Source organism: Cavia porcellus, unplaced genomic scaffold (genome assembly GCF_034190915.1).
Source record: "Cavia porcellus strain 051 isolate PalLab524CR breed Dunkin Hartley unplaced genomic scaffold, mCavPor4.1 scaffold_17, whole genome shotgun sequence".
Classification (NCBI taxonomy): domain Eukaryota; kingdom Metazoa; phylum Chordata; class Mammalia; order Rodentia; family Caviidae; genus Cavia; species Cavia porcellus.
In genome coordinates, this window is record NW_026947500.1 from 5,777,317 (window position 1) to 5,791,897 (window position 14,581).

Below are 14,581 nucleotides of genomic sequence, written 5' to 3' on the forward strand. Positions count from 1 at the left end.
GGACTGAGTACTCCATGGAACTCTTATTTAGCACAGAGCAAGATTTGGGGGTGGAGGAGGTTTTTACCTTTGAATAAAGATCCAGATAACAGAAGAAAGGGCCACTGGAGACAGAATGGTGTGGTTTGCTAGTACAGGCCTACATTACAGAGTTTCAGTATGTGGAGTTTATTTGTAGCATGTAATTTCTAATTCTGTTGCTTTTTTTCTAAAAATTCGTGATGCATTCAATGAACCTAAAATTTTTGATCCAATTTTAGTATGAAAATGGGCTTTAAGAATAGATCTCTCAAACACATTATAGCAGTTATCTCTTACTTTTCAGTTGAAACTCTTTTAGTCAAAGCAAGAAATTATCTTGTGTTGGTTCTATTACTATTTGGTGTTAAGGTTTATTTTGAATCATACCTGGCTTCCTGACAGGGGCACTTTTCTACTTTTAATTAAATGAAAAGAGTAATACAAAGTACGTTTTTCTTATCATTTACTAATGTAAAATAGTAAAATATTTGTTTTATTCCTTTCCATATTGCAAACATACAAGTATTCATAAGTGGAGAGTATTTTCTTAGTTTGAAGTAAATACAACAGGAATATTAACATTCTTTGAAAGTGGAAGGAAACAGAAAATGTTTGTTTACAAAACTTTCAAGCTCTTCATTTGTCTTGCAGTATATGAATATTGGATCTATTTTTTTCCTAGTTCAACGTAGAAAATACGATAGGTCTGTAATTTGCGTTTGCTTCACATAACATTGTGAACAACTTAAACCAAACATTTATTGGGAAACTTTTGTAGGCCGTACCTGTGGAATATAGTCTGTAAGATTCAATTCTTTCCTTGTCTTTCTAAATAAGTCTTTATAATACTTAAGTCTTTTTGCATATATTTGAAGTCCATATTACTTGCTTACTTTTCACACTTTAAATCTTTACAACTATTTAGCTACAATTATTTAGTTAGCAATTACTTCAGCTGGTATGTCACAGATTCCTTTAGGAAACTCTTAGAATTACCAGAAAATTAAAGATTTTTATGAAAAGAAAATAATGTCCCCTTGAAGGCAAACTATTTTATAGTAAACAAACAAACAAAAACCCAAAAAGCAAAACCCACAGCTTCCAAGTATAGTAGGGCTATATTTTTAATAGTAAATTGAGCTGCAAGTACTTAGATACAACCACATAAATTACTAGGAATTTCATATAGCAAATAATATTTTCTGCTTATTAAAAGAATATGATATAAAAGTGAAAATATGGGAAAAATCAGGAAGCATTAGAAGAAGGCTGTTGCTGATTATTTCTTACTTTCGTATTAGTGGTTCAAATGGTTCATATTCAATCACATAAAGCCATCCCAAAATACAAGACAGAAAACCCTCACATGGTCTGGAGAAGATACGGAGGAGAAAGTACATATGTAGTTTTATTTTGAAATATGTAACTACGGATGTACACACCATCTTTAAAAACAGAAATGCCCTGCTACCTAATCCACCCTGATCAATTTAAGAATATTCCCAAGCATTATGGACTAGAAATTTTCATTTGGAAACAAATTTCCATTTGGTCCATGGCGTTCCACTGGGAACCACTGAATGGAAGTTTTTAGGAGTGAAAAAGTTACTTAAAGTGAGGAAAAACCTTGATAGTAAAATGAATTTTTTTTCTGAGGGGCCGGGGCAAGTGAGTTCTTTGTGTTCAACATATTTTTAGCAGAAGCTTGTGGACAAGCTTCTAGAAAAGACAGAGCAAAAACAGATTCACATGTTGTAAATGAGACTGAACCAGCAAACTATAAGTTCTCTTTATAATTCTAAGAAATTATAGCTTATTGACATCTAATTGAACTTTAATGCAGTTTTTTGCCACCATTTTGAATAAGTGAGAATGAAGTTTGTTATTGTCTAAGAGTTTTAGATAGTAAAAATTGCCTATCAAATGCATCCAATATTTGTATTATATTTTATTATGTAGTTGCTATTACTTCTAAAATATGCCCTTATAGGCCATTGATTAATAAGAATCTGTGCAAATAAAGCATCCATATTTAAAGAATCATGTCATTGTAATTGCATGCCTGGAAAAATAGTTCCTGGGATATGTAAAATTTATACTGGGTTGTAAAGCTGAAGTATGGGCCAAGGGTTAACAACCTTGAATTTTGCCCTTAAAATTAGTCTCGGAAAAATCTACTTCATTATAAATACATTACTACTGGGTAAGTGTCCTTCTGATTGATATGCCCAGAGCTACCTTTTTCAACAGTCTTTTAAGCACCAATCCTTCATTTTGGCTCTAAAAATGAGATGGGCTCCTCCTCCCTAGTTGGAACATCAATTTTTACCTGCCAATACAGTTTGATGAGCCTGCTAACACACTGTTCACTTCCTCCACAGAGCCAGAGCATGTAGTCAGCAATCATGGCACTCCTAAGAACAGGAACAGATTTTTAACAAATGAATTTATAGGGCAGAAGGAAAACCATCATAGGCAGAATGCACAAATACTGAAGGAGATTTTGTAACGTGCAAATTGCATTTGTGTAAAATTAAGCAAAACCTAAACCACATTTTAGAGTATAGATTTCTTTGTAGCTAAACTAAAACTATATGAGAAAAGGAACAAGCCATTTGTCTTCCAGATGTTTCTCCTCTTGTACGGTGTAAGAATGTTTAAAGCCTGTATGGGAATGCTTTGTTTTGGTTGTTTTGTATTAAGTCTTGAAACATTGATAGAATAACATTTACAGACTTTAAATGTCTTCAAACCCAGTATGGTATATATCACTAATTATTAGGCAAATATTTAAATATATCAGACTTTACTACAGTTAAGTTTATTCATTTCTGATTAAATTAGCTCTTTTAAAATAAAAAATAAAAAAATCTCCAAGTCAACAAACAATCCCTTTCCCTAAACTTTGAGCATAATTAAATTAGTTTTAGCACCTAAAGTGTACAATCACTGCATACGTCTTATGCTGAGGGGATATTAAAAACTATTGTGCGATGGATATTAATTCATTACTTAGCACCCTTTGTAAAAACTGCTTACTTTTTTGACTGTTTCTTTCCTAGGCCTCTCTATTTCTTTTCTCTAGAGATTCCAAATCCAATTAAATGTGACTAGAAGTAATTCCAAATTGTCACGTTAGCCAATTAAACATATAATAATCCTGTGTACCTAATCACTAGTACTGAAACTTTATTTAAGTAGAGCTATCACAGTGTACCCCTGCATGTTTTTCTTATCTTTGCCTGCAGATACGTGTTGTTTCTTGACATCAGTGTAAATTGAATTAGAAATGTTCTTTCCCTAAGTATCAGTTGTCTGAGACACAGAAACTATAAGCTTACTATAGTACTCTGTTCAAGGAATTAAAATGTTTCCATTTCTGCTCAGGACAGGCAAAAATTTGGACTTTAAAAATTAACAATGGAAACAAACACCAACATTTGCAGGATTACTCAGCTCAGGATTTTTCTCCATACACACGTGGCTTTGGAAAAGACGCTGCATGCTGTTATTTCAGATAAATGGCAATAATCTAAGAATAATCCCTTAAGAATTCTCTCCTGTTTTTCAAAGCCCTTAATGATAAGATAAAGAGTGTTGGGAGGTTTGATCCTCTGTAACTATGCGTGGAGTAGAAAGAAGTTATAAAAAGCACAGATTTTAGAAAGGCAAAAGTGCATTTTTAATATTTGTATTTTGATAGAGGCAGGTGGAAAAGTTTTCTTCCCATGACAACCTGCTTTCCAGGTTTTGGGTCCCTCACGTGCTTTAGTTGGCCATTTTTTCTTCAGAAATAACATAACATTTTTTTCTTTTTTACTAAGATTATCAAGAAAAATTCATGAAAATGAATTTTTTGAAGCATGAAAAAAAAGAGAAAAGATAGTTTTAGATTATAGACCCAATGATTTGGGTTCAGAAAATGGTAAATAGGGTTTCTATATTGTCATTGATGGTCATTCTGGGGTTGGAACAGTTGTGAGAGAAAAGTAGGTATAGCTCCCCCGTGAATAACCGAGGTTTTCTTATGCTTATAAAGCTTTTGGCACTTTGTTTTTGGGTTCAGCATCATAGATGAAAGTTTATACTAATGTTTTTGTAATGAAATGTTGTCGAATTGTTTGCTGTATTCCTGAGTTTGATTTTATTAGACATGGGACTCTTTCAGAAGAACAAAATTCTAACTTTATATTGAAATAAGTGAAGCAATATGATACATTGAATTCATTACTCAACGATATCTCAGTGAAATGCAATTACTGTAAGAGTTAACAAATACTAGTATTCAATAACAAAATGCGATTTCCTAAAGTCTTGCTTTTGCTGAGAGGTCAGGGTGCTTTATTTTTGCAATCCTTGGCATAATCTTGCATTCATATTAGGAACACAAGTCAGACTAGAGTTGCTTCAAACTATGTGATTCCCAGTGGGAAAGGAGTTACGCTTTTACCACCCACCTTCCTTTCTGTTTCTCTATCATACATCTACTCAGCTTTTATGAATCAGGAAAAGTCAGTGGAAGAATATGAAAACTACATGGAAATACTATTATGCTGTGCAACGTTGGGGAGGTAACAGAAGTATTTTTCATCACGCTGAATTTATAAGCAGTAGAGATAATGAAGTCATCAACCTATGGGGAGTCAAGTCCCATGTGGGGTCATAGTTCTGGCAGCCTCACCCCATGGAATAAATTCTTTCTTTTTTGTCTCCATTAGGTCCTTGTGCCTTCTGAGACCCACACCCTAAGTGCTAGGCACTGGGATTCAGAGCTGTTCCTGATGGGCTTCCTCTCATCCTCACTGTTCTAGTCATCTTCCTTTCATTACTCCACTCAATGTTGTTGCTGCATTGCAAATTAAAGATCCTATTAGCTCACTCCCTTTAGCTGGCAGTTGGTGGTTTAATATCTGTCAATTTTGAGACTTTACTCAATGCTAAGCAGCATGCCAAGCTCTTTCTATAGTGGAATGTAAACCCAAGCCATCTACCGTTGGACTAGATTTCATCCAATTGTCCGTGGCAAGCGCTCTTGCAAAACTGTCTTGTTTCTTCTCTTTCAGTCTCCCCCTTTCCCCTGGAGGTTTTCTGCAAAGCAAACACAAATGTTTCTCCCATCCTAAACCAACAACCCCAAAGAGCCTCTTTTGCCTCAGTTTCCCACATCCAGTTATTGTGTTCTTTTCTTTGTTATTATGAAGGAAAATGGCGGTTTCCTTTAGAAAGCTATGTGCACACTCTCTCTGTGCTCTCTCCCTGCTGTCTCTGGGTCTCATGCTGGGACGACCTTCATGCCTGCTGCTTCCCGGGAACTGCTCCTGTCAGTGCTCTCAGTGGTCGCCAGGTTGCCAAGGGCTGTGATTCACTGTTTTCACTTTCTGTGCACTCTCAGGTGCAAGTGATGCAGTTGTGTATCCAGCCTCCATCTGGCACGTGCTTTCCCTTGGCTTTCACAGCTCCACTCTTTCTGGTTTTGCTATTTTACTGGTTCTCACTTCAGTCTCTCATGCTGTCTCCTCATCTCCCTTGATTCCTAAGTGTGGGGTACTCCAGAGAGCAATGCTCAGACTTGTTCAGTTTCTTTTTTAAATTCAATTCTTAGATAACTTTGAGAGTCTTGCTATTTTATTATTATTATTATTATTTTGTTTTGTTTTGAGTCAGAAGTTTATTTTGAGTTTGCAGAGTTGCCCAGGCTGGCCTTGAATTTTAGAACCTCCTGCCTCAGCTTCCAGAGCAGCTGGGATTATATATAACCTGGCAAGTTTCATGATTTTAAACACCAAGAGTATGTTTACAACTCATACCTTTTTAGCCTGAGTCTTTAAAACCTCTAAAGTCTCTAAAATTTTCTGGAAGCTAGCTTCTTGACATCTCTACTTAGATTCCTAAGATTTCTAATTAGCCCTCAGACTTAATGTAATCATACCTTAGACTCTCATCTTTCTTATTTTTTTCTTTCCCAACTTCTAGTCATATTTTTCATCCATCCATTTATTTTTTCTGTTTTTGTTTGATTTTAGTGTTGAGCAACACATATTAACTGAACACTTTCATTGATCCTAGAAGTCTCACATGTTGGAATGTGACAAGGTCCTGTGGGTGTTATTAGGAATGTAGTTGAAGGTACTGTTATGAGGGGGTGGGTCTGATCAGAACCGCTGGATCGTGGGTGATGGTGGTGGTATTGTGTGTGTGTGTCCTGAAAGAGTGTATCTCCCTTCCCAGTTCCTCTCTTTTGTCTTTCTGCTTCCTGGCCACCATCACGTGAACAGGTTTCCTCTACTGCAGGCTCTTCTATCATGCCATTTCTGCGTTAGGACCTGCCAACCATGCATGGACCGAAAGTTCTGAAATCATGAACCAAAATAAATCATTCCTCCTTTAAGACAAGTGTATCAGACACTTTGTCCCAGTGAAGAGATATAAGTACTAAGATACTTATAGAATGCAATGTGATAGTTTGATTTATACACAGGTATATGTTGTGCAATGGTTCATCATCCCAAACATTTATCACGTATTTGTAGTGAAGCATTTGAAATCCTCTTTTCTAGCTATTTTGAAATTATAATAGATTATCATTTATTAGAATCACACTACTATACAGTAGAACTTAGTCATGGTGTATAATCTTCTTGATGATTTGCTGTATTCTATTTGCCATAATTTAATTGAGGATTTTTGTGTCTGTGTTCATTAGGGAGATGCGCTGATTCCTTCCTTTTTTAATAAGATAGGCTAGGGGCTTACCAGTTCTATTTATTCTTTCAAAGAACCAACTCTTTGATTCCAGAACTTATTCTTTGATTTAATTGTAACTTTGTACTCATTGATCAAACTCTTCCAATCTTTCTTGTCCCTATCGTCTCCAACCTTTGATAACCATTCCACTCTCTACTTCTCCAAGATCATTTCCCGCTTCCACAAATGATTGAGAACGTGTTTTTCCTGTGCCTACCACACTTCACTTATCATAACGTCTTCCAGGCTCATTCATGGTGTTGCAAATGATGTGGTTTCACCTTGTTAATAGTATTTTGGTGTGTATGTGTATGACATTATTATATGTATGACAATATCATCATTCACTGATGGTACTGTGAGCTAATTCCACATCTTGGTTAATGTGAACAAATATTACAATAAATATGGACATGGAGGCATCTTTTTGGCAAACTGCTTTCATTTCTTTTGGATACAGATTTGGTAGAGGCATTGCTGAGTCATTTAGATAGTAGTTCAAGCAAAAAACTTTGATGATACCATTGACTTCTCTATTTTTGCCACATTCCCTGTTTAATCTAAGACAATATTGCTGATGTTATCTTTAAGCTGTTCCTCTTATCACTTCTCACTGTCTCTAGCACCAGCACTGGTTCACAGTCTCTTACCTGGATTGTTGCAACAGTCTGTAAAGGAGACTTGCTGCTCCTTCATTAGTTTATCTGACATGGCAGCCAGTGATAGCACTAAAGTTAGTGTGCCAGAGTAGCCCACTCCTGTGCTTTAAAATGCAAAGCCTTCCTGTTTCTCTTGGAGTAAAAAGAAAATTTAAAATGGCATCTGAGTCCTGTCCCATCTACTCTCACACATTACTTCTCTGACTTGTATGCTAGTGCCATTTCCTGACTCACTGTGCTCCAGATAAACTGTCCACCCTGTTGGCTATTCCTGAAGAAGAAAAAGAAGGAGGAGGAGGAGGAGGAGAAGGAGAAGGAGAAGGAGAAAGAGAAGAAGAAGAAGAAGAAGAAGAAGAAGAAGAAGAAGAAGAAGAACAACAACAACAACAACAACAACAACAACAACAACAACAACAACAAGAACACATTGCCTCAGGGATTTGGCACTTGCCAGTCCCTCCAAGAGAACCCTTAGAAAGTCCCATGACCTTCTGGCTCACGTCCTCAGGTGGTTTTTCCTCTGCAAAGACTTCCCTGACCACACTCTGCCACCACCCATATCCTGGCTGGTTTTACCTTTTCCACAGCTCTTATCACTGTTCAACAGAATGCACATATTTGTTTTGGTGGTGTTTACCGCTGTCTTCCTCCGCTGCAGCTGTCTGTGGGCCAAGCCTAGTCCATCCCCTGTATTTGTAAGTAATGTTGTAATGGACTTCAGGAATGCTTATTTCTTGGTGCTCTGTCTATGTATTTTCTTTGACTATTTACATAATTTCTGAAATTTCTACTTTTGTGCTGTGGTAGAAGAATTGAAACGATAGAGATCCTGTGGCTCACAAAACCTACAATACTCACTTTCTGGCTCTTTCCTGGAATGTGCACTCCCTGATGTTTGTCTGTTTATCCATTGCGTTTTCTCCATTGCCTAGAACACACTAAGTAGGGTAGTCGTGCAGTAGATGTTGAATTATCAACCGCATGTTGTGTGTATTTATTTAAATTCAAAAAATTAAATTCTATACTATAAAGAATCTGAATCTACTAGAGTTACATAGCTTAGTAGGATTCTATCCTAGGCAGTCTAGTTGGAGGATTATTTCACTGTCTGTATTTAGACAGAATGATTCTGTAGTGGAAGCAGCATGATAGAGGAATGATAACCTAATTTGTCCAATACAGAGTCCAGTGAAAATTAGCTCCTATTAGAATGTAATACATGCTAATGGATGCTGATGTATTTATTATATAAATTAAAGATGAAAGGTACTCGGAAGCACATTGACCTTATGTTTTGTAGCTAAAATTATTTTTAACATGATGCTTTTAGTCATGCATCAACTATTATTGTTTCCCTGCAAGCAAGCCTACTATTGTTTTGATATTATGTTTGAATTCATTTTATAAAATTGTTACAAAAGACACATTTATTTACATAATGCCTCTGCTAAATGTAAAAGGGTCAACCTCTGGCATTTATATATATATATATATGTTTTCATGAACTCATTTTATTGTGAATCAAATCTCAGTCCTATGGAAAGGTAAATACACGATGAAAGAGTATGACATGCTACTATTAACAAGGTGGATATTAGTTTTATTTTTCAAATTAAGATCACAAAAGGATCTTAAGTACAAGTCCATTCATGGCAGGTGATTTTTCAGATTAAATATTTCTAACCAGACTGTACAGTGTGTAATTGACATTTCTAAATGCCTATTTTCAAGTCAAAATTTATAACATTTCTACTCAATGTGGCCACATGGTGGTGTAAAGCAATAAGATATGGGTAAACAAAAGAAAATCTCAGCACACAATCGCCCGTGTGGTCTCGTTGGGTGACTGGCGGGGACCTTGAAAAGTCATTCTGTTCATCATCTTGCCTTTGGGCAGGATCACACTTAAACCTTTCAAATGAGACTGATGAGAATCTATTCTGGTTTAAAGACCTCCACAGAAGGACATGGCTCTCCTTTCCTCACTGATCCCAGACTTTCACGGTCATAAACAGCTCTGCTGCAGTTTTAATCTGCTGGCTTTAGATCTCTGCCTATTGCTAATGTAACCCAACTGCACTTCCCCTCAGAGTAGCAGTTCTGAATATCCTCCACAAAATATACTAACCTCTTCTTCCCTAGATTAATTAATTAACGCTAGTTATTTTAATGCTTCTCCAGTACTTTTTTCTTTTCCGTTGGTCAGTTTCATGGTTGTCTTTTCAACTTGTTTATATTTGTCATTTTCTTTCTTTTACAACTGGAAATTGACCTCTTTCTAGTGTAAAGATTATCTTGTCACTTTGTATGCAGCTATTTAATTTAATCATATAATGTTATCAACACATGTAGGAGGCTTTTTTCTTCTGTACTTAATTAAAGCTTAGAATATGTATATATATTCATTAATTTTAGATAAACTAATATTGATGCAAAACATATATTCCTTTTGAATGTTAATATGAATTAAGATGAAAGAGTTGCTATTCCGATCAGAAAAAGAGCTGAAGTAGCAAATTAAGTGGAACAAACAAACATACACACAGAGAAAGCATCTTTTGGTTGGCTCTCATATTTTCTACATAGCAGTGGATCTTTTTGAAAATGTAAATGTAAATGACCTTAAATGAAATCTGAGCTCCTACAGTGGCTTACAGCAGCTCTCAGCTGACCCTGTTTATCCCCAAAGCACCATTTCAGTCACTCGCCAGTCAAGTTCTCCTGCCCTAACTCTCCTCAACCAGAACCTTTTACCTTTCCTTGTCTAAGTGTCATGTTTCATAATTACTTACGGGCTTACTTGTTTATCACCTACCTTCCCTACACCGGTGCTGTCTAATATGAGTACCACTCATCTCATGTGGTTATTTCTATTTAAATGAATGGAAGGTCAAGCTTTACATTTAGCGTTTCTAGTACACAAGGCCATTCCAGGTACTCAGTAGCTACCTGGAGCCAGTAGTCTCCATGCTTAGTGGCACAAAGCATCTTCATCATCACCGGAAGTTCCACTGGACAGTGCCACTCTGGAGTGTGAGTCGGAGGAGCCTACTATCACAGTGCCTGGTAAAGAGTGGGTGCTCAATGACTTTTTAAAAATCAAAGATGGCATTTGTTTAGATGCTGAGTAATTTATAACTGTTTTTCATTGAGCTTTGCCATGAGTATCCTGCCTCCTTCTCTACTCCCTTATTCTAAGTCATCTGATGGTCTTCAGAGGCTCTGGCCCTGCTGTGCGCTGGGTTCCTGCATTTTACTGTTTGACAGACATCAAACTAGTTATAGTTTCATCTTTAGTTCTTTGTAAGTTTAAACTCTGGACCTAATTCTAATAGCTGGGAATTGTCACTAAGACTAAATGTGTACCTCTGAAGACTTGAGTTAGTTAATAGATTCCAGTTTTGACTGTAGACTTTGGTTATTACTAGGTTTCTAGCTAGAGTCTCTCCTCCAAAACTTTCTAGGAATAAATCAGAGATTCTTTTGAAATTCAGCATCTGCCTACTCATCTGAGATTTCAAATATTTCTTGTTCCTAGACTCGCAATTGGTAACCACAACACATAGCAACCGCAATATGATTTCTGCTATTATTTGTAACAGCAGCCATTATTTACTGAGTATGGACTATGTATATAGTAAGTGCTTTTCGGTTTCATTTAACCAAACTACAAAATGAGAACCTGAGATGAACAGGGTAATTTTTCAAACAGTAGATATACTGGACATCACATTTTGGCCTTTTACCACAGCTCTGTATTACTACTTCCATATCGCTATGGTTCTGTGAATTTTTGAGTCTATTATCTTTTGTTGTATTTGTCCGATGTTAATTTCTGGCTGAACTATTAACTGTTGGTTTCATTAGCCTAAAACTGTATTCCCAGTGAGAACTGCATTACAGTGTGGCAATAAGATTGCCTTCTGACGCTGGTCTTCCTCCCCTACCCCACGTCTGCTTGTCCCACCTGCAGATTTGTGTTCATTTTAATTAGCTTATTGATTGAATACAGTCAATTTTCATTTTTTATCCATGTTAAAAGAAGTACTATTATCTTTATACAAATACAAACTTCTGATTGAAGAGGTGAGTGAATAGAGATCATTTCAGATTATGTATGAAGATTTTATTATTTTTTTCTGTGAGGAACCCAACAGACTGTAAATGTTGATTATTTTATTATAATAGGAAAGGCTAGAATCATGATACCATGAAAAGTATAAGAACACAAGTCGGAGCGTTGTAAGCTTTTGATTTGGCTATGGGTATCTGCATCTGAAAAAATCAAAATATAGGACATTTCATAGACATAAGTAGCTATGCAAATATTGAGTACATAATGTGAATTGAGATATACAGGTCATGGTGTCATAGAATTTTTAAAGGGGGAAATGAGTGTGTTCCATTGTGATAAAATGACTCAGTGCTGAAAACTGAAGGATGGCTAGCATTGTTTGTAAGTGCTGATAAAGCAAACTGGACACTTTTTTGAGTCAGGAACATATCGCATGCAAAAATATTGAAGATAAAAAAGTCAATACAGGATCTGAGGTGAGGCAGAGAGTTTATGTAGAGGAAGAGAGAGAGAGAGACAGAGACAGAGAGAGAGAGACAGAGAGAGAGACAGAGACAGAGACAGAGAGAGAGAGACAGAGAGAGAGAGAGAGAAACCAAGAAATTATGTTGAAGACAGAATATGATAAGCCTTAGATTACAGGCTTAGGAATTTGGATTTTGTACTGATGTGAGGAAAAATTGAAAACATTTTAATAGGGTGAGTAATAGGCTTTGAAATCTCAGCTACTGATAGTCTGGGTTCCATGATGGGAAGAAGATCTTCCCCATCCAGGACCTGTCAGCTTTGCTCTTAGTAAAGACAGTGATAGCCTGTAACCACACAGAGATCATTCCAGCAGTGTATCTACTTTGCTTTTAAGGGACGGGCTTATAAGTGGTGTCCCTTAGTATCTGGGTCTTGCTTGCTGTCTATCATCAAAACAATGGTCTGGAGAACCAGAGTCTTGATGGAGTCATATAGATATAGGATGGCATTTGAACACAATTTTTTTCTACTAGATTCATATTTGCATACATTATGAATTCATTAATTCTTCAAAGATTGGTTGGATTCTGAGATGAATAAGCCATTTCCTAGTATTAAGATCTAATGGGAAGGAAAATATGCACAGAGATACTCACATCACAATGAATAAAGTGAAATAATCAATATATACCATAATGCACTTGAGAGGCTTTGTGGTGCTCAGAGTGGGAGCTTAAAATGATAAATAAGATTTAGTCAAGCAAAAGGAGAATATGGTTTACCCTGGAGATATGGCTGGAATACATGTTTAGAAGTCAGAAGTGGGGGAAAGAGTGGGAAACCCCAACAGTACCATCTTGCTGAATTTACAGCATTTAAGGAAGACAGGCAAACGTCATGAAGGAGCTTGGATTTTATCTTGTGGGAAGTGTGGGGCCACATAGAATTTTAAGTAGAGAGCAGCATGGGCAGTTTTGTGAGTTAGAAATAGAAGTCTGGCAACTGTTTGTAGAATGTACTCAGAGATGAGAAGACTGGGATGGGAAACCATTGCAGGAGTTCTTTGAGCAATATTAGACATATTGAAACTAGGGGAGTGGTAAGGAAAACTGAACCTCAAGACAGTGGCACCGTTTCTAAGGACAAGGTCAGAAATCAGAAATAGATAAGGTTGGGCTGGGGATTTAGCTCAGTGGCATGAGCGCCTACCTCGCAAGTATGCAGTCGTGAGTTCAATCCCAGGTACTAAAGAAACCCAACAAACAAACAAACAAACAAACAAACCACTAACCCCCCCGAAACAAAAACAAACCTCCCCCCAAATTAGGTGAGGTTAAGGCATTCAAATCCCTAAATGTGGTACATTCGAGCCCTTGTGTAATCTGACTGGAGGTAGTTTCCACAGATGCATGTCTTATTAAACTTGTGAGAAAAATAAAACCTAAAGCTAGCTTTTCCTTTTTCAGATGAATGAACTCATAGAGGATGTTCAAGGAACCAATAAATAATGATGAAACAATAATGGACGGGGTGTGAAGCCAACAGTGTAACTCTTCAGGGGGCTCTCACTGGCATCAAAGACCAACATTGAATTAAATAATGCACTCCCTTGACTCTCTGAAGAGCATTGATGCACCCGGGAAGCCTTACAGAAGCTTCTTTAGCACCGTCCTGTTTCAGGAGACACTGATCTTAGCATACTCTCCCACATCCAGAACTGGACACTCATTTTTGGAACTTTCCCCAAATAGGAGAACTCTTGGCATTTGGCTTGACTGAAAATCCAGAATGTGTGCTTCTCTAATCGTGAACAGCACTGTTCAATTTGATTCAACATCTTGTAGCATTAAAGGAAGGAGAACAATTAACATAGAATGAAAATTGTCATTTTGGGTCATCCTGAAAAGGGACAAAAGCTAGAGTGGAGTCTGGTTGAACAAAAATAGACAATCCTGAATTTAATTTTGTTTCTCGTGGTTCATACCAGCAGTTCCTGGAGCCAGTATAAAATGTAAAGCAGTTGGAAATAAGAGTACTCAGAGCAGAAAATAAACTCATTCACAGCAGAGGAACAGCTTACAGTGGAAGTAGCCAGAACTAACTGTCTTGTTACTTTCTAGAAATAGGGAAATCAAAGCATACTGTCACTGCTTGCCAGTTCATCTCCTGTTCTCTGCATGGGTAGGAAAAAGCCTCAGAATACACAGGGATTATAAACACTGATAAAATACCCAAAGTATTTAGCAGATTGCACAATCCAGTCACAGTCATAAACACCACTACTTATTTCTCAGAGACCTAGAGACAAGGCCATAAAAAAAAGAGCAATTACTATGTTCAGTGGGGACAGTGGGGAAAGACAGTTCTTTGGAGCTTGGAATCTGTTTGCTAAGACTCCAAAGCATAGAAGGGTCCACTGTGACGAGGTTGTCACAGTGGCCCAAAGATAGTCTGTGACCTGGAGTTATGGAAATGTTACACATTTAACTGTTATTCAGTGTTTTACTAACAGAATAAAACCAAACAAAAACAGTGAAATGACTTAATATTTCTGAATTTTTAGCAGCAGATAGAGGTTTTGCTTTCAGTCCGTCTCAACACTCAGACCACTGAC

At 36.8% G+C, this 14,581-nt stretch overlaps 1 protein-coding gene across 1 annotated transcript in view; it reads right to left on the reverse strand.

Moving 5' to 3' along the window:
• Positions 1-14,581, reverse strand: part of Spata16 (spermatogenesis associated 16) — a 232,622-nt gene that overhangs the window by 75,885 nt on the left and 142,156 nt on the right. Inside the window, exon 5 of the mRNA XM_003467560.2 lies at positions 2,351-2,435. Coding sequence (XP_003467608.1) covers positions 2,351-2,435 — 85 coding nt within the window. The remainder of the gene's footprint in view (positions 1-2,350; positions 2,436-14,581) is intronic.